General features: G+C 35.9%; 1 protein-coding gene across 1 annotated transcript in view; it reads left to right on the top strand.

The window, feature by feature from the left end:
* The window catches only part of SLC6A15 (solute carrier family 6 member 15), a 35,301-nt gene extending 16,403 nt beyond the window's left edge, over positions 1–18,898 (top strand). The window contains exons 3-12 of the mRNA XM_064702022.1: positions 3,064–3,221; positions 3,705–3,831; positions 5,399–5,580; positions 6,832–6,942; positions 10,348–10,589; positions 10,696–10,888; positions 12,106–12,298; positions 14,770–14,929; positions 15,865–16,027; positions 17,380–18,898. Coding sequence (XP_064558092.1) covers positions 3,064–3,221; positions 3,705–3,831; positions 5,399–5,580; positions 6,832–6,942; positions 10,348–10,589; positions 10,696–10,888; positions 12,106–12,298; positions 14,770–14,929; positions 15,865–16,027; positions 17,380–17,751 — 1,901 coding nt within the window. The 3' untranslated portion in view covers positions 17,752–18,898. The remainder of the gene's footprint in view (positions 1–3,063; positions 3,222–3,704; positions 3,832–5,398; positions 5,581–6,831; positions 6,943–10,347; positions 10,590–10,695; positions 10,889–12,105; positions 12,299–14,769; positions 14,930–15,864; positions 16,028–17,379) is intronic.
* The last annotated feature ends 8,999 nt before the right edge of the window (positions 18,899–27,897 follow it).

The raw sequence follows: 27,897 nt of genomic DNA, 5'->3' as shown, positions 1-27,897 counted from the left end.
CAACTGTATAATCCAGCCATATCCAAGCTCTGTTGTACTGAAACTCACATGCACAATTTTCCATTGTGTCCATTTTGGCGACAAGAACAAGATCAGAAGGAAGCTCAGGAGGTTTGAATAATCCGAAGAACCAGCACTTCAGGTGCTTTGCACAAACCTAGCAGTATAGAGGTGAACTCTGCTGTCTGGCTACCCACTAAATTACAGAGCTGTCATGTCTAATGTAATGTGGATTTAACACCACATTTATTGAACTCATTTAGTAGAGTCTAACTGATAAATCTTGCAATTTACATTTGATACTGCACCATAAAACACCCACATCAGCCCAGTCTTTAAACGTGTGCTTAACTTTGCAGCCTTGTGATTAAGGTTGTGGACTGGGACACTGAAGAGCTGGGTTCAGTTCCTGCTCTAGTACAGTCATCCAGTGGGATACAGGGTAAGTCACTAGGCCCCAATTTTTTTGAGCTGTATAGGTTTGTCTCTGCTCAACTATGGCACATCTGTCTAATTAAGATCTAAGGTATAATTTACAATAGCATTATATGATATAACACCTGTGTACTATTGGCTTTCAATGAATTGTATGAGCAGATTTTTTAAAGACAGTGGTGCCAAAGCTTCTCACTTGCAATGTAAATTCTGTGTTGCAGAAATTTTGAGAGTCAATCCAGGGGTATTTAATTGTTTCTGTGTTATACGTTTTTAAGACAGGTAGTCCCCCTCATTTTTGAATGTGGTTGTTTCTCTGTTCCTCAGCTTTCCTCACATTTATTTTTTTCGGTCTCTTTTATTAATAGCAAGTAAGCCCTTTGCATTCTTTCCATGATGTGCACATAGAAGATGAACTGCGAAAGACACCAAAGTACTGAGTAGGAATGTAGCTGCTACCTCAGTAAAAACAATGCTTCAGTAGACACTGTCAGACAATATCATTGTGTAGCATGTTATCGTGGAGTTCATGGTTAACATAGCCTGTAGACTGTTAGGTATATTCTGTGACCAATATTCTTTGTCTGTGCGGCAGAGGTTTTTCATAGAATCGTAGAATGGTTTGGTTTGGAAGGGACCTTGAAGATCTTCTAGTCCAAACTGCCCTGCCATAGGCAAGGAACCTTCCACTAGAGCAGGTTACTCAACACCCCATCCAATTGGCCTTGAACAGTTCTGGGGATGGGGAGTTCAAAACCTCCCTGGGCAACCTGTTCCAGTGCCTAATCAACCTTATGGTAAAGAATTTCTTCCTAATATCTAATCTAAATCTACCCTTCTTCATCTAAAGGCCCTTCCTCCTTATCCTGTCACTACAAGACCTTATTAAAGGTCTATAGCTCTCTTGTAGGTCCCCTTTAGTACTGCTATAAGGTTCTGTAAGGTCTCTCCAGAACCTTCTCTTTTCCAGAACTGAATAACCTCAACTTTCCCAGGTCTGTTTTGCTGTCCAGTGACCAGCTTGGTGCCTGTGGACTCATTCCAGGTGGTCAACATCTTATGTCAGGACTCCCATTTTTCTCAGATTTCGTTTCTCCCTTTTTCTCCTCTAGTTTTGAACTCAAGACTGTAGTTAATCCATAATTAATATCTTCACAAGATCTTTGTAATGGAAGGGGGTGTCTAATTAGTGTGTACTTTTTGAGGAGCAAAATAGCAAGTGGACCTAAATGGGAATGAATGCTACCCAAACATCTGAGACCTCCTGCGCATCCTAGGAAGGTTTAGCTTTTCTAACATAAACTGTATTGCATGAGATAAATTGCCCACTGTAAGGGTATGAAAATGCCAGTGCATTTTGATAGATTCCTAAAAAAGCCCTAGAAAGTTGACCCTGGATGAGGGAACTTGAAGTAGGACTTAGCTGGAGTTGAGGATAAATGCCAAAATGGTTTCTGAACTTTGCTCAGCTTCTCTTTCTTCACAGGATGAAGACATTGATTATACAAGTTAGGAGCTCTGAATCTAAGCTTCTGAGGTCTTTAGATCTTTGCTTTGTAGCTTGCTTCGACATGCTGCAGTCTGCGCCTCTCAAAGGTTTTCCCTTAGCCTTGAAGCAGTTTCAAGTAGAAGTTCTAAGGCCTTTGAGTTAGTTGTCCAGCACAGTGGTCTATATTGCAGTGTTAGAGCCACACAAACTCAGGTGCCATGTTGCTTATGCTGATGCCTGCATGTTTTATTAGCGCTGGTACTAAATACACCAAAACACCAAGGAGGAAGTTAGGCTTGGAACTTGTCCGTGTGCTTAGTGTATGAATATATTTGCTTGTATTCAGGCTTCCTGAAATAAATGGAGATGTATCCTTAAGTTAGAATTGTGTATGATCAGTTCCTGGGAATAAGACCTTAAAAAAGAGGAATTGCTTTTTATATATATGCTTATGTAAAGGTGAAGTTACAGTTGCATTTTCAAATATGACTTGAAGAAGAGAGTTGGTGAGTACTGCAAGATACAGATCTACAATACTCCATTTCGCTTCCACCTCATGTTTCTGTTTTCTGTCTGGAGCCTTGTGGCAACAGGCTGATACAGTTTTCTTGCTTAACTGGGTAGCATCATTATTATGTACAGTATGAAATCCCCTTTTTGAGCATCTGAGAAATGGAGTAATCAAGAGATATCTTCTGAAACTTCTTATGATTGAAGCTCACTCAAAACGTTGTGTACACAGTGTTTTCTATATTTCCTTTATATTCAGTCTTACTGCTCTGTTACAAGTCAAGCTCTAAGGTTTTCTAAGAAATGCTGATTTAGCTCCCGATGATTCTGTATCTCTAAAAAGTTTGATTTAATGTCCAATATTTCAAACAAATAACTCATTTCAGTAATATCTCACTTGCAGAAAGGCTTGCCTCAAACATGTTTTATAGATTAGGTGTCTGGGTTTTTGGTATCTTACAAGACTTATGACCGAGGTTCAGCTAAAATTATTCTTGCATGTGATCAAAAAAGTTTTGCAGTGAAGGACACTAATCAAAATTTGAAGCTATTAGAAATTTTCACATTTGTTCTGTCAAGTTCTGACTCTTCTTCCATTTATTCTGATTTATTCTTTGTTCCCCTCATAGGTGCCTATCTTGTGCCATACTTAATCTTGCTACTGATAATAGGGATTCCACTCTTTTTCTTGGAGCTTGCTGTTGGGCAGAGGATCCGTCGAGGGAGTATTGGTGTGTGGAATTATATCAGCCCCAAACTTGGAGGGATTGGATTTGCAAGCTGCGTAGTAAGTTTTTTAACACTGTGTCATTTGCTTTCAGATGTTATGATTTAGACTTGCTGTTTTGCTGCAGGGAAAGCCCATTGATTTATAGCTGGGCATCAAGGTCAGTTTTCAGTGTTTTTAAAGATCTTAGAACTTGAATCGATCAGTTTAAACTCTTGGCATATATGTGTCTGTTAAGTCAGTCAGCTTGTATTCTGTGATTCTTCTGAAATTAGGAACTGTGGAACAGAGTACCCTTTTGGAGGGAAAATGCCTGTAACAGTATAGGTGTAACATAAATATGGAGAAAAGTGAAAATTTAGAAAATGTCAGGTACTTTAAGGGGACAAGTCCTTCTCTTCTTCTGATTTAGTTGAATAAAACTAAATTTAGTTAATCGGGTTCATTGACTGATGTACAGAAATATGCAGAAGTTCAGCAGGCATTATTTTATTTGCGTCATAAATGTAACTTTTTGGTTGTTTTTCTCCCCCTTCTTACTAGGTATGCTTCTTTGTGGCCCTGTACTACAATGTCATTATTGGATGGAGCCTGTTTTACTTTTCACAGTCTTTTCAGCATCCGTTACCATGGGACCAATGTCCTTTAGTTAAAAATGCATCTCATACCTGTAAGTCTGTGTTAATATAAGGTTCTTAAAAATCATTAAAGTATATAAAATTTGAGGTTTTCAAACAAAAAGGAGAGAAAGTACAATTGAGGAAGATATTTGTGTGCAAAAGTGTTCTATTTGTGTGTTTTTAAGTGTCCTATAAGAGCACTGTTTTCTAACTGTTTTCTATGTAAAATAAATTTCTTTGTAAATAGAAATGAGATAATCAGTCCTTTGAGTTTTGCTATTATGAGATAATCTCTTACAGACATATTCTATAACAGCATGAAAAGTTCCTTGTTCTTTGGGTTTGATTATCTTATAACAATAGATATTTTGTATTATTATTGCTATTGAAATACAAATTATTTCTTCTTTTCCTTTTTTTTCAGATTCTAAATTTTCTTTAATTATTTCTTGTGGGTTTATATACCACTTGAATAAGGAGCAACCAGAGATGTTTGAAAAGTTCTGCCTTTTTGTACTGTCTTTTCCGGAGTTGTTTGCTTCAGTTATTATTCAGAAATAGTACTTGTAAATGTTGACACAGAGTCAAACTGAATGTATTCCACAAGCTACTGTCCATTAATTGAGCAGCAGTGGTTGTTTATGTACTCTTGTCCTTCTTAAATATTAAGACACAGCGTGTCAGCCTAAGTTGAGCAGAAGCCATCTGAACTAAGCTTACAAAAAGAAAACTAATATATTTGATAACATCTTACCATTTTAAATAGTGAAGATTTCAGGTTATTTCAGTGAAGATTTGTCATCTGTGTTAGGTTAGGTTAAAAAGAGTGTATTTTCCCCTTTTTTTCCATTAATTATCTTGACCCAGGACATGCTTACATGTATGGTTGATTGTTAGGTATAAATAATTTATAAAGATTATTAACTAAATATTTTCTCTGAAGAAATCTTTCTGTTTATGTGTTACGTGTCTTGATACACACAGTTTCTTAAAACTGTTTGGTAACATGACTATAACACAATTACAGTATGATCCAAAGAATCACTTCTGGAATATACATAGCAACTTTCATTAAATATATCTATGAATCTTATTTCCTTTTTTCCTTTTCTCATCACTTTGGTATCATTATGCTATTATTTTATTGTTTATAATGGTAGTTAAGTCCCAGTTTATTTGAGTGTCATATCCAAGGAGACACAACTATTCATTTTCCGTATTTCTTCAAATTTGTGTTCATTGCAGAGAGGTAGTTTTCATAGTATTTAATTCATAGTATCATATGCAGATAATGTAATTTTATTTGTGATAAATGGGATATATTCATCTAAGCCTGCCTACTGTTTAGTTCTGAAGTGAGAAATAAATTCTGCCTTGGAGTAGGTTTAACCATAATGCAAGGAATACATTGTCCCAAAAGAGTGTTTTAAAAGATAGATCCAGAAGCTTTCACTGATAGCAGTCACTTTTCTTTTAGACAATGTCTTAACACTGTTTTTTGAGTTTAGTTTTTAATAAATGATGATGGCACAGTTTGAAATATTGAGAAGTGATAGAACACTGTTATGAAATATCTCTCCCGAACCCTTTCTTTACTTGCTAACATCTCTTTGACAGTTGTGGAGCCTGAGTGTGAAAAAAGTTCTGCAACCACTTATTACTGGTACAGGGAAGCACTGAATATTTCCAGCTCTCTGTCAGAGAGTGGGGGTTTGAACTGGAAGATGACTATCTGCTTGCTGGCTGCTTGGGTCATGGTATGCTTAGCCATGATCAAAGGCATTCAGTCTTCAGGCAAAGTGAGTATGCTGTGTACCTGCATGTCACTGTTTAATTTTGAGGCATTTCAGGACATTTCTGTTCACCACACTGTCTGTTTACTCTCGTGAAATCTGTAGGAGCAGGTTAAGTGCTTTGACTCACTCCTGCATTTGTACAATCTCAAGTAGAAGACTATTAGTAGTTAAGCATTAAAATTCTATCAATTTTATTGGAAATGGAAATTATTTAGTGGGACTTGAGATCTGAAGAAGAATCATTTTGCTTCTCATCAGCACAGATGTTGCTTGTAACTGTACCTCAGCTTTGTTGTGCAGCATAAGTCTCATAAGTGTTTTGAGTTTCTAAGGAAATAAGTTTCCATGTGTACTCACCGTATGACTGCAGTGCATTCACATATGCATGCTTCTGGCATGAACACAGCAGCTTTCCAGGATTCTGGATTGTTTCTTTTGACTAATGATTTACCATCCCTTTGCATCTGAGTACTGTTAACTTGTCTTCTTTCCTTTGCATGCAGCCAGCTGGATTTGCTGGTGAAAGATTTACTAGATCTGTTGATCTCAGTGGGACTTTCAGAGGAAAAACAATTTGTCCCAATAGCAAAATTCTTTGCTATTAAAAAGTTTGGCACTGACATGGCAATTTCTGTGACCTGCTTGGGGCATTTCAGTTAAAGAAATAAGTAGCAAGTTTAACTAGAGAATCATTTTACTAAGCTTTACAGAATAAATTTTCTTTTCAGTCATGGGTAATGAAATATCAGATTTGATTACTATTTTTTGTTGTTTTGACAATAAGCATGTGATTGAATTCATTGGTTATGTTCTTTCTATTGATTCTTGTGCCCTTTCCTTCTGAAGACAAAATTAGTTTCTATTCATGCTGCATACCTTTGCCATACCCAGCCAAAGTGCTTTTGTAAAGAGAAGCATTTCTCCAACAGTTTACTTCTGTCTTTTTTTTCGTCTCATTGAATTAATACCGAATTTCCCTGGAAGTTCAGAGGTTCTTGATTGGTTAGTGATAAATACATCAGGCAGTTGTATTGCTTTTGTACAGTACAGAATTTAATTTCTTTTACAGGCATGTGATTTTGCCGCCTTCTGCAGAGACAAGGGGAAGGGGAAGTGTTCTGCATATTTCTTAGACCATATGATCATCAATTCAGTCAAATATCCGAAGGATACTGTGCAGTGAATGAACATATTGAAAAGAAACTCCGTGTTAAATGTCATGTTACATTTTTTTCTTGCCTTCTTGTATTTCAGATCATGTATTTTAGTTCCCTTTTTCCATATGTGGTACTTTTATGCTTTCTGATCAGAGGACTGCTCCTTAATGGGTCAGTGGATGGAATTCGTCACATGTTCACCCCTAAGGTATGTGCTTAATTTCTGTTTGCAGGGTATTGAACTTTCAGTGGCAATATGACCATTTATGAATGCTCTCATTTAAGCTTATTGTTCTCATAGAACATTTGGCTGTATTTCTGTTTGCTTAAATTGCAAAATTTTTGTTGATCTCAGTGGCACAATACCAAGCCCTAAAGTCCAAAGGCTCTGGGTGTTCCAAGGGTCTGTAGAGTTACCTTTCTTAGGTCAGGGCTCCCAGAGCTATACATCTCTACAAAGCTAAACAACTGAGAGTGCAATTTAGAGGATTCAGGAAGTTTAGAGAGCTTTAAATACTGAAAAGAGAAGTTTGCCATTTTCTGATATTGAAATGTCTAATTCTGGGTTTCAGTGCCTTACTTTGCACTTTTATCATGGCATGAATAATTAACTTGTGCCTTTTGGAAAAGAGTGGGTTTTTTCCGTCCTTTTTAGAAAAAACTTAAAGCTGTTTCATAGTAGCCCAAAGTACAGGTGACCTGCATTTAATAGTGATTAATATAAGTACTTGCCATTCAGCTTTCCTTATCAATTTTCTTATGACTTGCCAAGATAGCAGCAGTTCTAAGCATATTTTTTTTACTGCCAGTATTTTTGCCAGGAAGATGCCTTATACAGCTTTAGGTTTTCTAACTATGGAGGTGATAAGGAGTGTTATCAATCACTTAGCTTGAAGATCTAAATACTACCCACGCCTATCTCAAATGCTTGCAACTACATCTATACTATAGGAACAGCGTGTTTGAATAGTCAGAGCCATACTCAGGAATGAGTAAGTCTGGGGTTCATATTGTATTGTGAAATGGACTTTCCAATGAGTCCACTTCACAATACAGCTGAGAAAAACAGGACTATTATTCAAAAATGAAAGCTAAATAACATAATCAAAATCAATGCACATAGTGGCTAATGCCAGATGACAGTGTGTTGTCAGTTGTTTTGATTCCAGGTGTTTTGAATCTGGAAAACTGTCATCCTATAAAAATGACCTTTGTCGCCTCTCACATTGATGCAGTCGTGTTCCGCTTCACTCACTGTCACCACTTTAGAGAGTCATGCTTGTGCAGAAACTTGCAGGCTGCTCAGGCAAATTTGAGAAACCTGGGGAAGAAAGAAATGTAATGCTTTCTAACGAGAGAAAATCAAAAGCGAAGGTGAAATACAGACTTCTGTAAGATATAATTTGGTTTCTCAACCACAGTGTTAATACTTCCTTTGGCTGGAGAGCTACCACTAGATACTGAGGGAAAATAAATATAAAAACTGCCCTTGAATGCCAACACCTCTTCAGTATTCACTATTTCCTCAGTTATACTTTAAAAAAGTTGCAGCTGGTGTTTACTTTATGGTTACATTATACTTAATTATACAAATGTTTCAACTGTTCATTTAAATGATATCAAAAGAAAAATGGTTCTTAATTTCTTCTGATGGTTTCCAGTTTTGTATCAAAATTTAAGTTGTGGTTTAAATTTGAAGATAGGAGGCCTATATGTGATATGTATTATATGTGAATATAAACCTTACAAAATATTTTCATTGTAATTTTTTGTACTTGAGCACTAATTTGGACTGTAGATTCAAAGGAGACTACCTGAAGAAATTCAAACTCCCACACCTGTTGTTTCATTCACTCCACTGTGCTAACGCTTTATTTGGGCATCCAGGCTCTACAAAGGAATGCTAAACCAATCTAGCATGAAATTTACCCAGGTAGATAGATGTAAGAGGGAGAATCATCTTTTTGGCCCAATTAGCTGAACAAGTGGCCACATTTTGAGCACAGATGATTGCAGCAAATTCCCATCAGTGGGAGAGGATTGGCACACTTTGGTGCAGGTGTGAGAGTGCAAGACTAATGCAGAAGGGGAGGATTTCTCTGTTTGGCATGGCTGTTAAACAAAGCAGAAATTCTAAATAAGAAAATTCATGGAAAACCTAAAGAAAGGTATGTGAAAAGCCCACTTAACTGCTGCAGTTAAATTGTGGGATTATGTGAAGCTGAAGTACAGAGACTCCAAAATTTCATATACAATACCTAATAGCAAATCAGTCTAGAGTTAATCTTGAAAGCTTGGGCTACATGCATCCAAAAACACACTACTTCTGATGGTACCAAAGGATATATTATAGGAAGTGAGTAGGGTTTTGGTATTTCAAGCGATTGGAGATTTGTTACAGTTAAGAGTGTTCCTTGCTCTCCCTCTGGTGGGAAAGCTCTGACATGACAGTGCCTGAGTTAGAACTACGTGCAGTAGCCACTTGTGCATTGCAATTATAATCTAAATTGTAAGTCAGGAATATGTTTATTCTCATAAACACCTTTTCCCAATTTTATTGTATTTCAGCTATATATAAGGGAATAAAGAAGCTTTCTGCTGCTTATCTGTAATAAATATTATATCTCCATGGGAAACCGACATTTTATCCAAAATATTGTAACAATAGCAGATTTCTTTCTCCTCAGAGTAAGACAGTCAGTCTGATAATTCTGGCATCTATGCTGATGCTTTTCAGTTTTATTTCTATGAATAAACCTAGGGCTTAAAGAAAAAAGTCACTTGCATTAATAGAGGCCCTGATTCAGCTTGAGCAAATCTGATGTTTAAATTTGACATGTTCTTCTTTAATGCTTTTTTGTGAATCGGTATCTAGAAGAATTTGAGATAGATGATGATTCATAACTTTTTAAAAAAGTGGAGGTTTTTTGAGCAATGCAGTTGATCTGAGTGAGCAATACTGTGAAATTTTTTGATAAAAGACTTAGTTGCTCCTGTAATACATGGCCCATTTAACAAAAGGTTAAGTTCAAGGCATCTGACTTCAGAGGTTTGACTCAGGCACTATACAGCTTGTGGTGGCAAGTGTTCATTTCATGTATTTCGTTTTGCTTTACTTATTTGCATGTAATAGCATTCCATATAAGCATGTGTATCTCGTGTTCACCTTCTTTTTGTACATTTGAAAAATGACAGCAAGGCAACTTTAATCATACTCATTGCATTTCTTAAAAGGGTTGATCAATCTAAAATACATCTTAAGTCTAACAGAAGTCAGTACATATACTGTAAATAAAAAAGTATTGTAAAAAAACCACCTCTCATTTCTCAGTACAACTAGCTGATATTTCAGTTAGATAGCTCCAGTAGTGTCTCATTGTTTGGAACATATGTATAGCATGTTTCTCCTCGATGTTTAGATAATATAAGTAGAAATTTTGGCCCATAAGTTTGCCAGCTTCAGGGCTTGCATTCAGCTTTCATTTTATCATAATGAAAATACGGTTGTAGTGGAGTATTAGCATTTTTATGATGTAGTGTTTATTCTGTTGTTTTTTTCATATAATAGAAATGCCTTTTATAGCTGACATATATTATATCTAATTTCAAACAGCTTGAAATAATGCTGGAGCCCAAGGTCTGGAGAGAAGCTGCTACTCAGGTGTTCTTTGCCTTAGGGCTTGGATTTGGTGGAGTCATTGCCTTTTCAAGCTACAACAAGAGAGACAACAACTGCCATTTTGATGCTGTACTGGTGTCCTTCATCAATTTTTTCACTTCTGTGCTGGCAACTTTGGTGGTGTTTGCAGTTCTGGGCTTCAAAGCCAATATCATAAATGAAAAATGTGTTACCCAGTATGAATATCCATTTCTTCTTTTAAAATTATTTTTACGGTTTATTTCATTTATGAATTAACACAGACCACTGAGTTTGTTCTCTCTGTTCTATTGTGTTTTACAGAAATTCAGAGAAGATTTTAAAACTTCTGAAAATGGGCAATCTCAGCCAAGATATGATCCCACATCATATCAATTTCTCAAGCATTACAGCAGAAGATTACAATTTAGTTTATGACATTATACAGAAAGTCAAAGAAAAACAGTTTGATTCTCTTGGTCTGAAATCTTGTCAAATTGAAGATGAACTTGACAAGGTGAGATTAAGTCTTGAATACAGAGATTAGGAAGAGATGAATATTTGTAACCATGAAGTAAGCTGTGACATGTACCTGCACGGAGTGTCAGTACCTGTGAGCCGTGCACTGTAAAGACCTGGATGGAAACATGGCTGATTCCAGCTTACTTGAGGACTTTTGAGTCTGATGTCTTAATATAGTCTTCACTGATTTATAATATATTTTGATCATTATATCATTCTTCTCAGGAGGTGATAAGTTTTTTAAGCTCTCTTTTTCAGAAGAACTGAGCATGAGGGTTTTTCCAAGGACTAAACTGAGATGTTACATATTCAGTGTCTCAGACTGCAATTTATATTTATATAATAATATTTATTTATATAATAATATTTATATCATTTATTTATATCTAATAATTGTATCTTAGTGTTAAGATACAATTATTAGATATAAATACTACTTCACTAAAACAAAAAATTATTGTCTGCTTATTAGGTAGTTGTTTAATGAGTATCATCCTGTTTTTAAATCTTTCGGTAAGCCAAATCTGTTACAGAAATTATAGTTTTCTAGCTTTAGAGAGACAATTGCAGATTGAAACACTGACTTCTATGTAGTTGCACCAGCATCTGAAGATGAAATATAAAATTGGTGACTTAGACTTCTAAGGTTTCTATACTATGGCTGCTGTTTAAATTTGAAAAAAAAGTGTAGAAATTAGATGCTTTATATGTTTACTGGAGAATACAGAGTGTATTTTGTATTAGTTCTATATAGTAGCTGTCATGCAAAATTATCATTGAAGGAGAGAAAGAAGTTCTGATTGGAAAAGAGAGGAAAATTCTTCATAATGAGCGCAGTCAGCCCTTGGACTAATCTCTGAGTGGACGTGGTGCTTTCCACTTCATGGGACACTTTTAAGATTCAGCTGGACAGGGTGCTGGACCATCTTGTTTAGACTGCTTTTGCCAAGAAAGTCTGGACCAGATGATCCGTGAGACACCTTCAAACCTCATAGCTTTCTGTGAAAGAAATGTGTTAATGCTAATCAACTTACAAATTCTCATGTTTCAGTAAATAATATTAATTGGAAGAATTACTATTAGATAGCAATTTCCCTCTCTGCCTGCAAGAGGCAATCAAAAACACAAAAGACTTGTCAAGCTGTCACACTACCAAAAAACCAAAAATAAATTAATAATTAATGATATAATTTTTTTTTTCCTCACTGACAGGCAGTTCAAGGAACTGGTTTAGCTTTTATTGCATTTACAGAAGCAATGACCCACTTCCCTGCTTCTCCCTTCTGGTCAGTCATGTTCTTTCTCATGTTAGTAAATTTGGGACTTGGAAGTATGTTTGGAACCATTGAAGGCATTATCACGCCCATTGTTGATACCTTCAAGGTCAGGAAAGAAATTCTTACTGGTGAGTTACACGAACATTCTTTTCTCCATAGGGCAGTAAACAAATTTTTTTTTTTTTTTTTTTCGACATGAAGGTTTACAGAGCAGTAAATCACTGTGTTCCAGACTGTACTTCCATGCACAGGCACGTTAATATCTGCAAATAAAACCTTTTCCTGAATGTTATAGTACCATAAACACCCTAAAACTTAAATTTTAATTCAATTTCTGTTGCAAGGTTCTGTATGGTCAGTCCTTTGGAGCTCTTTCAGAATGCTTTCCATTCCATCCCGTGTCACACACTGGAGAAACAAAGGAAAAGGGAAGAGTGAAAATACATTGCAAATTACTACAAATTATTCCTGAGCAGGCCAGATGACATCTTAACTTATAATGAAATTTTTATTGTGTTAAAATCAGTACAGTAACTCTCTAGAGAAACATATTTTTCCCTGTTAAATGTTTATTAAGTCTTAAACAAGACGTCTAGTTGTTTTGTTTGGGTTTTTTTAATTATTTAAATGCCCTAAGTTACTTGTTTGAGGTTTTTTTATTAATTAAATGCCCTAAGTTATTTGAGATGTAGCATGTTCATGTAGCCTTGACTTGTAGGGATTTCTCTTTTTTATATAAAGCACCACCAAAGGTGTGAAAGTTAGGTTTCTGAAAACCTTCAGCAAGAGATTTGATGTGTTATGCACAAATTCAGCTTTCCTATCAATGCCTATAAAAGGTGGGATAGAAAATAAATTTTAAAAAATGGTGCTTTAACATTGGCTAACTCTATGAAGAAAATAATAAACTTTATGAGAGAAATAATAATACATTTTATGAGAGTTAACCCCTGATGTAGCAGAGCAACTGCTTTTTTCCCCAGTTGCTTTCCTTACTTTACTGAGATAACAAGTAATATTTGATAGGTGAAAAAATCAAATTCTTGAAAAAAGATAAATCAATTGATTTTTCCAGAGCCCTAAGTTATTGAGCCCTTTTTGGTCTGTTTGTTTTGTTTTTTTTAATTGCGTCTTAACTTCTTGCTAAATAACCAGTACAACAATTAGAATTAGCTATTCTTCCTAAGTATGTGTGCAAGTAGCATGCTTTATAGTCATTACACTGGAGTAATGGAGCATTTTACAGTAATTCCTTGTTACTCTATTAGACAAAAAAAAATAAATTAAGATAAAGAAACATTCAAGAACTGTCTTTCTCTTGTAACTTTTTAAAGTGGTGTGCATGCATGATTTTAAACTCAGTTGTACTCAAAAAATTACAACTTGATGTGCTGTCCTGTTAATTAACTGAAAAAAATTGAAATATCTGGATTATTTTTCATGCAGCAATAGTGGTATTTAAGAAGGATTATGGCTGCAATAGATTTTGTGCTTACAAGACAGAAACTTTCAGCTTTTACAGAATTGTTAGTACATTTGCAACTCTTCGAGTTCAGAGAAACCAACTCAAATGCTTAAATTTATTTTGCATTCAACAATGCCTCATGCTGAGTGGTGGAAAGTCCTTAAAGACATTATAGTAGTAGTTCTTACAAGGTTCAAGACTTTTACCATAGTATTTGAAACAGTTTTATTGTCTTACATTCAGTACTATAATCAATAATAATCAATTATTTTGGATTCATGCAATGGGTGTATTCTGTAAAGATATTTTATATTTTGACCCAGATTAATTTCACCTAATTTTGGACTACTTAGATGCATCCTTAGCCTAAGTTCCCTGAGAGAAAAAGAAAAAAGAGCACTTAAAAATGTAAGAATCAGTCTTACCGATGCTCAGCCTACAACTGATTCCATGAATTTATTGAAATTTGACTTACTCAAGCATTAAGTCCTGTTGCTGACAAATTTAGTTGGAGAAAACTACACTGAGATCCATTATGCAGGATCAGCCGTTCAAGAAATATATTTTGGGTTGTCCCTAAAGAAGGGACAGAAATGTTGTTTAATGTACAAATACATTTAGACAGATCCAATAGAACTTTATGCCATTAATGGTCTTCTAGGAGCAGTCTATTCAGCCTTTGTATTTTTTAGAATCATGGTCTTTTTAGAATCATAGAAACTTCTTCATATTATTTTTTCCCCATATTTTCACTTCTAAGTTCTTTTCACTTCTGAATTCCAAAAGTTGAGCTGGTGACCAGTTAACATGATGTGTGATGTTTTGCCTACTGAGGTTTGCAGAGGTTTATTTTACCTCTGCATTTACATTATGTTTGGTGAGAAATAGTCACTTGATTAATCTCTGCTGATTAATCTCTTAATCAGGACTGCTGTGGTATGGGAATTCTAGTAATTCTAATTTCATAATTCTCTGTTTTGTAGGAAAGAGGTAGGATAATTAATATTCTTAAAATTGAGAGCCCCTAAACAGTAGAATGTTACTGACTTGACTTTTATGAAATAATGCGTTAGTTCTTCCTTGTCTATGGAACTTTGTTGTAGTTATAGCTCACATTTCTGTCCTTTATTCCAGTCATCTGCTGCTTGGTAGCATTTTTTATTGGCCTGATCTTTGTGCAGCGCTCTGGAAATTATTTTGTGACAATGTTTGATGACTATTCAGCTACTCTGCCCCTGCTTATCGTGGTCATTTTGGAGAATATTGCAGTCATCCGAATTTATGGAATAGACAAGTAAGTGAAGGAAATGTATCTCCCTGTCCACATCAACACCATTCTTTACAATAATTATTACTATTTTAATTATATTGTATGAAGCATCTGCATTTTACACAGGAATACAAGTAATTAGAAAGCATGAGAGTCTGGTCCAGAATTTAGTCTGTTACTAAGAGCAGGTTTGGAGCAAGATACACTACATCAGAACAGTGTACTGAAATCCAAAGAATAATTGCAAGACGTCCAAAAACAAGAGAATGCAGCAAAACAGACAAAATTAGAAATTTAGAAAGGAGGCCAGGTAGAAAAGTATAGGGAATTTGTATTAACAAAGACATCAAGAAGATTTCAGAAATAACCATGGTGTAAGCAACAGATGAGGATGAGTATTTCAATGCAGTATTCAGGCAGCCTGAGAAAGAAACAAAGCAAGCTCTAATGGCAGGGAAAAGAAAAAAGTTTCAATTTAAGAACTAAATTGTATTTAGGGTGTTATAGCAATTAATTTTTCTTTGCATTAGTTGTGAGAAAGGAGATGACAGCAAAAACAGGGTCAAAGCTTACTTGGAAGCAGCACAGCTGACAATGAAGTCAAGTGACCTGTTGGGGATGGATAAAGAGGAATGACCATAAATCCCATTTTTTTTATTTTTGTTAAATTCATTTTATGTCTAAAATCAGCAGAATGTGTTCAGTAAGTGAGATCAGTATATGCCATGTTTAAGGAATAGAAGGGTTTGTATCACAAATAACTTATGCCATGCACAGGTTAAACAGAACATGCTGTACTAACACGTTGTAGTAATTAAAATGTTTGTAATTCCTTTGCATGAAGAAAAAGTGTGACATAAAATGAGTGGGGTTTCATTTGACTTTTCACTTGTCTGATGGATTATAGTGCTCAAAATCTCAGTGTCTACACTAACAATAACATTTTAATCCTTTCACAGATTTATGGAAGACCTGAAGGATATGCTGGGGTTTTCTCCAAGCCAGTATTATTACTACATGTGGAAGTATGTTTCACCCTTTGTATTGTTATGTTTGCTGGTAGCTAGCATCGTCCAAATGGGATTGAGTCCTCCTGGTTACAATGCTTGGATTGAGGACACGGTATGTATATAGTATGTATGTGTATATGTAGGGTTTGCATTTATGTATGATACCATCAGCATCATCGTTGTGATCATATCTGAAGCATTTGAAGCACATGAGCAGACAACAAAGTTACAATTAGAAATTCAAAATCAGCATAAATAATGACATGATTGCTTTTATCTCAAGGAACTTGAGATAAAAACCAACAGTTTTTAAATTTTAAGTAGTTCTGCTTCAAAATATAACTGATTGACACAAACCTGTATGCGCTGGGTGACTTATTTCCTAACATATGATAAAGAAGTTCATAATCATGGGAGAGGTTGTTCACATTCATTAAGTCTTATTATACTGCAGAAAACAGATGATAACTGCATAAATAATTTCAGATATCACATCAGGTTTTTTATGTGTCATAATTTTTTTCCTTTGGGAACACATATCACAGTGTAGCAGCTGTATTAAAACCTGGCTCTGATAAGAACTTGTCTCGGTGAGTGTCAAAACAGTTCTGAGCTTCAACTTCAAAAAGAGATTTTAGTCAAGGGAACTCTGAAGACTTCAGCTAGTTGTAGGCCCATGAACCCTCAGCTGTTTCTACAGGCTTTTTATGCAAAGCAGACAGAGAGAAAATGTCAGAGACATTCATCTAACGAAACTTTCCCAAATTAGCCAGGGGGGAAGTCACAGCAAAGACGGGTAAAGGATAAACACAGGAGGTTGGCTTTACTATTGATAGTATGCCTGCCTCTACCCAGACAGCTACATGATTCTCAGAAAAGTGCTCTTGTCACATTTGAGTCTTGCCCTCAAAAATTAGAAAGAGAGATAACTTAGAATACCAAACATGCCATTCCTTTCCACACACAAAGTCAGGCAAGCAGAGCTGTTGATGCCTGGATGCAGTAGAGGTGGGGGTATAGTAGTGCCTCAGCATTACAGTTCACCTGATGTTTATGCAAAGTGCAATAACTGAGATGGTTCCTGTCTAGACTATTAGCCTTTGGAACAGGGGCTAATTTTCCAGGCATAGTTACAGATAACCACTGCACACTTGTCTGTTCTGGACATCCTTTAAGGGATCAGGAAGCTATAGAGAAATGTAGCAGAAAGCCTGAAGTGAAAATCTTCATTTGTGTGCTGCTGAAGTGCTCTCAAAAACTGTTCAACAGTGTTTTAGTCCTGCTCACTGGCTGAAAGATAGCAATCCTGCATCTCCATGGCTCTTCAAATCTGAGATCTGTAGTGGTGCCCACACTGAGTGCTGGAGTTTTCTGCTTGAAAACTGCAGACCTCAATGAGGACTGCAGGTTTTTGTTATTTTTCTGGTAAAGATGTATTAATAATTTTTCTGTTGTGTTTCTCAGGCTACAGAAGAGTTCCACAGCTATCCAACATGGGGAATGATTGTCTGTATATCTTTGATGGTGTTGGCCATACTGCCAGTCCCAATAGTCTTCATGGTACGCCGTTGCAACCTTATTGATGACAGTTCTGGTAGTTTGGCATCTGTATCCTACAAAAGAGGTCGGATAATAAAGGAACCTGTTAATCTGGAGGGAGATAATACAAGTCTGATTCATGGGAAGAGTCCAAGTGAAGTGCCATCTCCAAATTTCGGCAAAAACATTTATCGAAAACAGACTGGCTCGCCGACTCTGGACACGGCTCCAAACGGGCGTTACGGTATTGGCTACCTGATGGCAGATATGCCTGACATGCCAGAGTCTGATTTGTAACCACAGAACAAAAAAAGTGCTGTGTTTCTTCTCTCACTGATCATGGCCCTGCTGTGAGAAGTGGTCAGCATCACTTGCTAGGGTGCGATCTCACGTGCTCCACAGTGACAGTCTTTAAAATGTCATGATAGTACGTACTGGTTGAGAAAATTCTGAGTTTTTATTTGCACTGAAGGAAAGATTCAAATGCAATGGCAGCCTACATCTGCCAGGATAGCCAAGAATTTCATTTTTAAATTAACTTCTAAATTTAAAGCTTTCTATTTCTGAAGCCTAGGTCTCGCTCAAATGATAAAATATTTCTGAGGTTATATCATTGAAAATCAATTTCTTTCTGCTGAATTTCAGGTTGACTCCCAAGTATTAATGGTGAGCTCAGTAGTAGTTCACCAAACCTGTGTTTGTGTAAACACCTGTATATACCTTATGTAGATATGCTGTACTTATTTTATTAGCACTGATAATTACTTAGGCTATTAGCTGAGTAAAAAACAAACCTGCAAACTATTTTCTTATGTAATAGCTGTATAGAGCAATAGTATTAGAAAATCAAGGAGTAGACTTATAGGAAGGCGATCAAAGATTCCCTGTTCACTGGGGACTGCGTAAACTGTGGCTGTATATTTTGTGTAAAATATTTGCTTTTTCAGTGTGAAAACAATGTTAGAGTGAGTCACTCCAAGAATCTTAAGGATTGTGCAGATTCTGCATTTTTTTCTATGCTGTGTGCCTAAAAAAGACCTTGATATTTATTGTGGTTACAAGATTACATATATATTATATTTATATAATATACTTGTAATGTAAATATGTATATTATTCTGTATGTAATCGTTTCAAAAGTTGAAGCAAATGGCTTTTTTAATTAGTCTCCTTCAGTTTTGCTTCTGTTTTATGCAGATAATTTTTTTCAGTCAGTAATTGTTAAGAACTGTATGGCATTACATTTTAACCAATGAATAAAGAGATTGATAAGGTATTTCTCTGTGGTATCCTAATACACTTACTATAACACAGCCTGTTTTTTCCTCATCTGGACTACCTGAAAGAATGATATTTCCTAGATGAATAGAGATGCTAAAAGAACTTGAAAACAAAAAATCAGTCAAAATAAACTTTTGGACAAGGCCATTTACTGTGAGTACAGGAGGTGATGTAGCGTTGTAAACTGGCAGGATACACTGGAAGCTGGTACATTATCTACTCCTTACCCCAAAGTGTTTTAAAATTAGGCATAAATTATGACTTTTCTACCTCTACTAAGCAAAGGGAAGAAGTTGCTTACATTGTCCCAGCATCAAAGAACTAGATGAATTTATTTGAGGTAAATGCAAGTCTCCGAAACTCTGTGTCTCAAGACCACAGTTTCGTGCATGTCAGTATGGAAAAGCTATGACAAATAAATGGAAAGAAGCAAAATGTTAAACCAAAATACTTCAACAACTTGATAAAATTCCTTATGGATAACTCTTCTGTCACGGGAGAAGATCTCAGTTGGTTGCTTCCTGTTAACTCCAGTTAGCACGTGACCTGACTTCATGAAATGTTTCAGGCTTGAGAAAACCCAGAATGTATGTCTTGTCTGCTGTCAGATGTTCAATTCATAATTTGATAATAACTATGATTGAACATGCTCAAGTGCAGAAGTTCTTTATCTGTGGTTTAGTATGATGGTCTCTTAAAAAGGCACAATATGTCCAGCCTAAAGAAGCACTACTGGTCAAAAAAACCAGCCAGATGTGAAGACTTAAAAAATCTAAAAGTAATTACTATAAAGTGTGACATCCAGGTTCTTACATATTAATGAAAGAACTACTGGAGCAAAGAAATTTTATGTACATTTGCTGTTAAAGCCAAGGGAATCTACATTGCCTTGATTCTGCAGCTTTGGGAACAAAGTAGTAAAAGGAGAGGGCAGAAGAGAGAAGTTTCATATTTACCTACTTAAAAGTCTGTGTCATATCAGTTATAGCTACATTTAATCTGGGGGGGTGAGGGGGGTTTTTTAAGTAAGAGATCATTGCAGAAGTCAGTCATGCTTAAAGAAAATCATAATTGAGTCTTACACAATTTTGTTCTTAGGAAATGGCCTAAGAACAAGATCATCCATGTGGAAAGTGAAAATAGATTTCCAATATATTTATTGCAGAAGGCATAAGGTTCCTCTGACCAATATTAATTTTGGGATCTGATTTTGCTACAGAAATTTAAAAGAATCAGTCACTATTAATATGGCACAAATGAAGGCCACATAATTACCTCCATACTCATCAGCGGAGGTTCCCAAATTCACTGAAGTACAGGATAGACATACAGTCTTGATGCCTGATTTTAGTCTTTTTTGATGGATCAAAATTTTATTGATATCTTACAGAGTATCATGCAATGATGAAAAGAAAGAGAATAGGGAGAAAAAAAACCAAAAATATATAAGCATGAAAAAAGGGTTGAACAATCTTAACCCTATTCTCAGGAAGCAGCAGGTACAGTTTAGTTATGAATCCTTATTCTGCCATAATGGGAACAGTGGTCTTGTCACACTAGGGAGAAATCAGTTATGATTGTGATAGCAGTAGCAGAGAAAAAAAAAGGATGTGTTTGCAAAAGAATTTTAGATACTCTGAAAATACTTGCCAATATTAACCAGTATGGAACACTCAAGTGCCCTGTTCAGGTGACATGCAGAGTATTTAAATAAAGCTTTCTACTTCTACCACGTCTTTGAGAAGTTAGCAGAAAAACGGTTATGTGAATTTTTTAAAAATGCAGAAATTTACTATCAACATCTAAATGCCTAGTTAGGTTCTGTGGTTTGAGGAAAAAGGAGAAAGTCAAAATGCTAGCTGTAATTTAGGTGCTTTGCCACTTGATGGTGCTCGTATGTCACGTCTGTTGGGAAAATGTAACGCTCAGGAGTTCTGAAAAGGACAGAATAATATATTTTTATTCTCTATCAAGACAAGACTTCTGAATGATCATGGTGTTGCTAAAGCTCAGAACTTTATTAATCTGTTCCTTCAGCAGTTTTCATACATATTTGGGTTTTTATTTTCAAAACCCCCAAATTTTTAATGCTATCAAAAGTAAAACCAAGCTGTCAGTATCCCACATTCAAGTAGTACACTTTTGGGTCTTGTGAGTAGGCAGTAGGTCTTGAGTTAGTATTTTGAAACAGTGCTTTCTAACATGCTTTATTATTATTATTTTTAAATATCTTATTACTAGCTATTTTTATTTCTTAAATTAGCAAATTAATCAGTTGACAAATTAGTGGAATAGGAGAATCTTTGACTCTAATATTATTACTAACACTGATAATTACATTAAAAACTTCAGGGCTTCTCACTGCCATCATCAGTAAATGATTAAAGTTGCCAGGAGGCAGATGAAAGGTGTTGGGGAGGTAGCAAGGAACACTGAAAGAGGCAGCAGCTGAAGGAGTGACTCTGGCCTGCAGCATTGTTTCTGAGGAAAGCAGCTACTGAGATGTCTGGTTTTTAGGGGCTGGCAAATGTGCCTTGGGCATCTGTTTAACCCTTTTGGTAAGGAAGGTGTGGAGTATTTCTCACCAGCTCTGACAAAACCGCCATGACTTCCGTTTATACTGTACTCATCATTACTGACAACTGAGTGAAAAGACTAACCCAGACAACCTTGTCTGAAATCAGCATCAATACATGCCTTTAGTGATTTTTATCCAGCAAAGTACACAGAATGACAATGAGTGCTCCCATGACACAGTCTTTAAATTAGGGTATTACTGAATACATTCAGTGAAAAAACAGGTGTAGGAATTCTCCCTTTTTATTCAGTCTGATGTAATTTTCTGGTTTTAGTGATGCCCTCTGAATCTTTCCAACCCAAACTCAACAGGTGAAAAAAAAAGAATGTGTTTTCCAACACTTGAGATTCGAAGATGTGAGATATTCTTTTAACTGAAAGAAGTTGAAAGAAGAATGGTGTGAAAAGGCAAAAGAAATTTCCTTCAAAGCAAGTCTAGTAGATTTTCAGATTTTTGATTCAACCAAAAAGGAAACATACAAAGAAAGAGTCAGGCTTGCAATCCTGCAAATAAAGAATTAAGAAACATTTCAAAAGATTGATGAAAGGCGGTGGAACTTAAATGTAATACATTAAAAAAGGAAAACGATACTGAGGAAATAAGACTGATTCAATAAATGACAAAGTGTAAATTGAACGGGTAGTAGTTGATCAGAAAGATAAAGGGGTATGGGTGAAAAAAAAGGACTTCAGAAGGAAAACAGATTTTGATGACTGGTGAAGTATGGTGTAATCAAGCCTTTAGATGAAATAGTCTGCAGTAAGATATAGCTGTTAAACAGAGGTATGAATCAAAGGTAGTTGAAGTTTTGTTAGCATAGGGGGAGAAGGAAAGAGGAGGAATGAATCAGGACAGGAGAACGCTGAGCTGGGAAGAAAGACTTGAGCTGTGCCAGAATTAATTTCCCTTCAAGTATTCAAGTGTCTCTGACAGTGTACTGAAGAGCTTGATTATTTTTCATAGCACATTTTGAGATGTTCTGAAGAAAGATGTTAAGGAAATGCAGCCTTCCAAAATTACTTCATTTTAGCTGTCTGATCTGAAGACAAAACTATCAGGGTAAAATAGCAGTGAAATTTTGCCATGTATTGAAGGTTTAAGGAGAAAAATAATTACTTAAAAGCACAGAAAACTCTGTGTATGAGAATATGAGGTGAAGAAAAATGAGTTAGTAACTAAAAGCTCTGAGTTGGAGATCACTGTGTTACTGCGATTTAACATTTTAGTAAATCTCTTGGGCATTTGCCTAGCATCAAGGATATGAATAGCTCCAGCCATTATTCACAGACTTCAAATTAGCCAAAATCTTGAAGCACCTAAATGATATGCATTATACTGCCTGGTCCCTGGAATGGAAACCAGATACCCAGCCTCCCATATGCAGAGCATCTGGACAGTGAAGTGCTCCAAAATTACATGCCTGTAAATGGACGACATTTGATGTGAGACTTGAGTGTGACAGAACCCCTTGCTATCAAAAAAAAAGAAGGAACTGAGGCACTCTGGAGAAGCTGCCCAACAGACAGATAAGGCATCCGTGTCTGTGGGTCACTGCAAAAATTAAATGTTCAGCTTTGTTCAAGTATGAAATATTTTGAATAAAACTATGTTTAATTATATGGATGTTGTGTTTAAGAAAGCTGTCATGAATGTTCTGCTCTCCCATAGGCAGCAAAATCAACCTGCTTACCTGACACAAAAAAAAATAGAGTGGCTTTCGAAAATGTTGCAAAGATTATATGTACACATTCCCTTTACCTAGATGTATACATAAACATATATATGTATCTACAGTTCATCTTACTTTCTGAGAGAAGAGCAAAAAGGAGATGGAACAGTTTGCATTTAAAGGTCTGTCTTAACTCCTCAAGGAGGTTTATTTTTAAGTAAGTTTAGTATTCCTCCATAAAGAATCTTCAAAGCAGCAAACAGCTAAAAAGATCATTAGAAAGAGGTTTTGAATTAAGTAAATAAGAGGGCTCTTTAGACATATTTTCATAAGAGACTCAAACTTTCCTTAGACCTCAGATTCTTTAGGGTCAACTTAACAAAGCCTCCACAGACCTCACAGATGTCACAAGTCAAGGTTAGCCTCTTACACATCTTAATTCACACATTGTTATAAGCTTCCTTTTGATTTTGATTCCTCTCTGCTGCCCCAGGATTTATCAGATGGTTCCCATTTTCACCACAAGCTGCAGAAGCAGCTGTGCTGACACAATGGATGTGGTGGAAGGAAGGGCTGAGAGCAGAAATTCCTTAAACCCCCACTGCCACCAAAGAAAGAAACATGGGGTTTTGCCTTCAGCTTTAGAAATATTCAGTATTCTCTATGAAAAATATGTTACAAACAAATCAATAATTGCAGAAGTATCCAGCTTTTTAAGGGTTTTACATAATTTACAGTTGTCAGGTAGCTGAAAATTAGACAACCCATGGAGTACAGATATATGGCCATACAGCCGTATAAGAAAAACTGGTGGCACTAAATCATGACTTTGTAACAATCATTAAAAACAAAACTGAATCAGAATTCTTAGTTTTTATTATGCAGCCTTTTTCTTCTGTTTTCAGAGATTACATTTTGTATCCTTCCATATCTGCCTTTTACCCCTTACAGAATTAGCAATCTTCAGGACTCAACAGTTTGTTGAAGCATCTGGAATTCGCAGAAACAGCCTCACACACACACACAAAATCACTGTTGAATTATCTACATTTGTTTTCTGAATTGCAGTTTGCATGCAGAGAAGTTGAGCCTGTACTGCTGTGCTGGACAGAAAACACTTGTGCCAGTACTGCACAGGTCAGAAGGAGTCTGCTCCAGAAGACACTCTGACTGTGTACACATCCTGCACCTCTTTGTATTGGCTGTGTAAAGGACACAGGGATCTAATTCTCATTCTCTGCAACACTTCAAACCATTCTTAGCTGAAGCACCTGTTGTGGGATGTGCTGAACAAGCGACTGAACAAATCTAGCAATTTGGTGAAGGGGAGGAGGAGGACATTCTTTCTATCTTCCTACTCTCACTCCTGCCCACTTCATATTCATCACACCCTCATGGACAGATCCATTTCATTAGCCCAGGAAACTCCTTCACCTCTTATTCCAATTTTTTCTTTTTTAAGTTGTGTGTTTTACTGACAAAGGACAAATGAGTACTGATCTTTAGGGCGACATGGATATAATTCTTTATGGAAAGAAAACAAAAGCTCAGAGATCATGACCACTCTTACAGTTGGCCTTTTGGACAGAAGTCATCTGTGGGGTAGCATCACTGTTGCCCCAGTCATCACCCCAAACTCAGATTTATTACAATTGTTGAAATCGTTAGAAAAATGCAACAGCAACAAAAAGAGACATTAACTGTGATGCTCACTTATCTCACTTACATTCCTCTTCACTTGCCTTTCTTGAAAGATAAGTGAGAAAATAATGCCTCTTTTTTTTTTTTTTTGTGCATATCATGCTAAGAAAGTGAGATTGTGCATCATAAATTAAAGAGATTTATCCCTCATTTTGTTGATTTCAAGTTTTAAGGGGAAAATATATTTCATTCTCTGTATGAAGAAAGTCATGCTACAATGTGGAAAGTCTTGAATGTGGGAGAGAAGATTTAAGCTTCAAACCTCTGTTTACTTTAATGGGTGCCACACAGCTTAACTCTTTGAAGATATGACTCTAAGCAACAACTAGGAATGAAGATTTTGATTTTTGAATCTTTCATGTACTACACATCCTGACTCACATCCCACAGTTGTGCCAAACTGTGCTGTTAGTGCCAGTATCTTTTTGACTTGCAGTACTCTGGCTCCTAATTTATGCTGACAGTCCAGCCTTGAACTAATATAGCTGCATCATCACCAGCATTAGAAAGAATTCATCTCTGCTGGCAAGTGCTTCCTTTCTACATGGAGGATACAATTTCACTCATTGATAGGTGTCATTAAAAATAATTATTTGAGTTGTAAAAAAATTATTTGCCATGACAATTTACTTCATGGGAGGGAAGAGTATGTTTGTAGGAGGTTGTGTAACTTGGTATTTCCTTACCTTCAACTTTTCATCTCTTTTCATCAAAAGTAGAAAATAAAAATAAATTAAAAATTAAAAGAACAAGAAGAAAAGAATAAAAACAGATTACAGATTTGAGAATTTATTCTAATGAGGTAGGTTTGTTACAAAACCTGAGAGACTGTCATCTTTGTCATGAATAATGCTTGGTAAGCTCGTAAAAACCTCCAAATCAGCGAGTGGGAGAATTCTTCTTGTCCAGGTAGAATTGTGCAATTTCCATGGGATACACTTCCTTCCCAGCCACTACACTACTCATGGAGAGGGGCAGGTGCCAATCCACAGGAGGCAGGATGCTGTCAGCAATTGGGAATGGGTTGGGTTGTTATTGCTGCTCATACATAGGACTTCTCTCTTTGCTGATGTTATGACAACACTGATTCTCCAACATTTTTAAGCCTATGAGAATGCAAGATTATTTTGGATCATTTTAGCCCCTTCCCAGTACTGTGGGACCATGATGCGTGCTTTTTATTTTTAATTTTTTTTTTAGTTTAAATCTCTGCTTACACAAAGATCCCTATTCCACAGAGAAGAAAAAACTAGAAAGAAACACAAATGAAATTTGTCATAGATTTAGAAACAAAGATCAGATCACAGTCACTGGAAAGGAGAGGAAGAAGCTGAAACTTGCCTAATAAAGACAAAGAAAGAAATGTGTCCTTACTTTAAAATTTATTTTGTGGGATTAAGAGATGATGGATACTGATACAATTTCACATACCTACTGCAGAGCTGACTAGTCCTATAACCCTTGGGAAATGTGTTTGAAGTAGGGGGTTTTTAATAGTTGTTTTTCTTTAACCAACAGAAGGAGCAGGCAGTTCCCTAGTTTAATTGAGGGGTTTAGCTACCTTTTTCTCCTATTACTTTTTTTTGAGGTGGAAAAAAAAAATTGGGGATTTTTTTCTTTAAAAGTAGAAAATTCAAATGCATGTTGACATTTCCTGATGGTGTGCAGTTATATATAGTACACGAGTGTGCTTTGGGAGAATGTCTGGCAGCAGGTGCTGTACAGAGAAGGCACATGTGGATCTGTGACATAGGGTGCAAAAATGTCCAAACAGCTGAGTACCAAGAATGTCAGGACAGGTACACAATGTAAGCTTGAAACCAGTTCTGCATGTGCAACAAGTAGCTGACAGGAGAGAATTTCCTAAGGTTCAAGTACAGAGTTTTGCATCAGGGAATACTAGATCTAAACCTAACTTTGACTGAGATTTCTTGTGTAATTTCATTTAATTTATCTCCCTTCTACCTGTCCTTTTCTGCATAAAGTCTGAATATGTTGCCACCCTTAAATATTAATAATAATAATAATAATAATAATAACAACAACAACAACAACAACAACAACAATAATAATAATAATAATAATAATAATAATAATAATAATAATAATAATAGTTATTATTGTTATTATTGTTATTATTTTTATTATTGTTATTATTCTTATTATTATTATTATTTTGTCACTTTTACATTGAAGATAGTCAAATAGCAGAGTCATTATTCTTTTTCTAGTTAATATTTAGTATTCTATTTTTATGTTGAGTTTCTTTTAAAGAAGGCATAAGGAATTCTAGGTGCACTTGAGTGAAGGAAAGTTATATCAGATTAGCAGTGATAAAGTCCTAGGTCTCCTGCAATCATTATTCAGCCAGCTCTACCAGCAGTAGAGAATCCCTTGACTTTTTCTTTCCACCAAAAACAGTCACTGCCATCTGACTTAGCTACAGCATAGATTTTTTCATAGCCTGGGATCTCAGGTAATGCTGAGGTTGCTTGTATCTTAAGCCACATAAATTGGGACCACTTTGAGACATAAATATCTGCTCACACTTTCTCTGAAGGAAGCTGGCTTAGAACTTTCATATTTAGGTTCATAAGTAATTTCATTTTCCTCTTTAGTTAGGCTGTGGCTGGTCAGGACAGAAATTGTCTTTGTAAAGGCAAGAGTCATTGATCCACTGATTCAATTTTCTACCAGTGTGTGACTACACTGGAAATTAAATAGTACAACCATGAATCTGATCATTGTAATTACAGTAACAATACCTGATCTGCAGGATAATAAAATTATTCCACTCCTAAGGCATTATGAGATTCAGGTTAATTTTTAGCCTTTCAGTCCAAAGTTTGTTCACAAATTCAAAGCAAAATAGAAAAGTACTATCTGAGATTAACAGATTTGTAAACAAATATAGATTTTATTTATTGTGAGTCCTTCATTGTACATTGTTAAAGTGCTTTGGATCAAAATATTTGCTGAAAAGAGAACAGATTCTAATCTATGCAACACATCTGGAGAAACACTTCATATCTCTTGTGAAATAGATTAATGAAGACAGAAATATGGATTGGTACAGAGATAGATAGATTGGTCAATCCTCATGAAAACTATTCTTCTCAATGACAGAAGAGCCTGAGAGTTTTCTGTGACACTCCATTATGGCAGTATAGAGCACTCTATTCTGGGCAGAGCATCTACCCATTTCATTTTCAAG

The sequence above is a fragment of the Zonotrichia leucophrys genome, chromosome 1A (genome assembly GCF_028769735.1).
Source record: "Zonotrichia leucophrys gambelii isolate GWCS_2022_RI chromosome 1A, RI_Zleu_2.0, whole genome shotgun sequence".
Classification (NCBI taxonomy): domain Eukaryota; kingdom Metazoa; phylum Chordata; class Aves; order Passeriformes; family Passerellidae; genus Zonotrichia; species Zonotrichia leucophrys.
The sequence above is the reverse complement of the archived record's forward strand: the minus strand, read 5'-3'. Positions and strand labels throughout refer to the sequence as shown.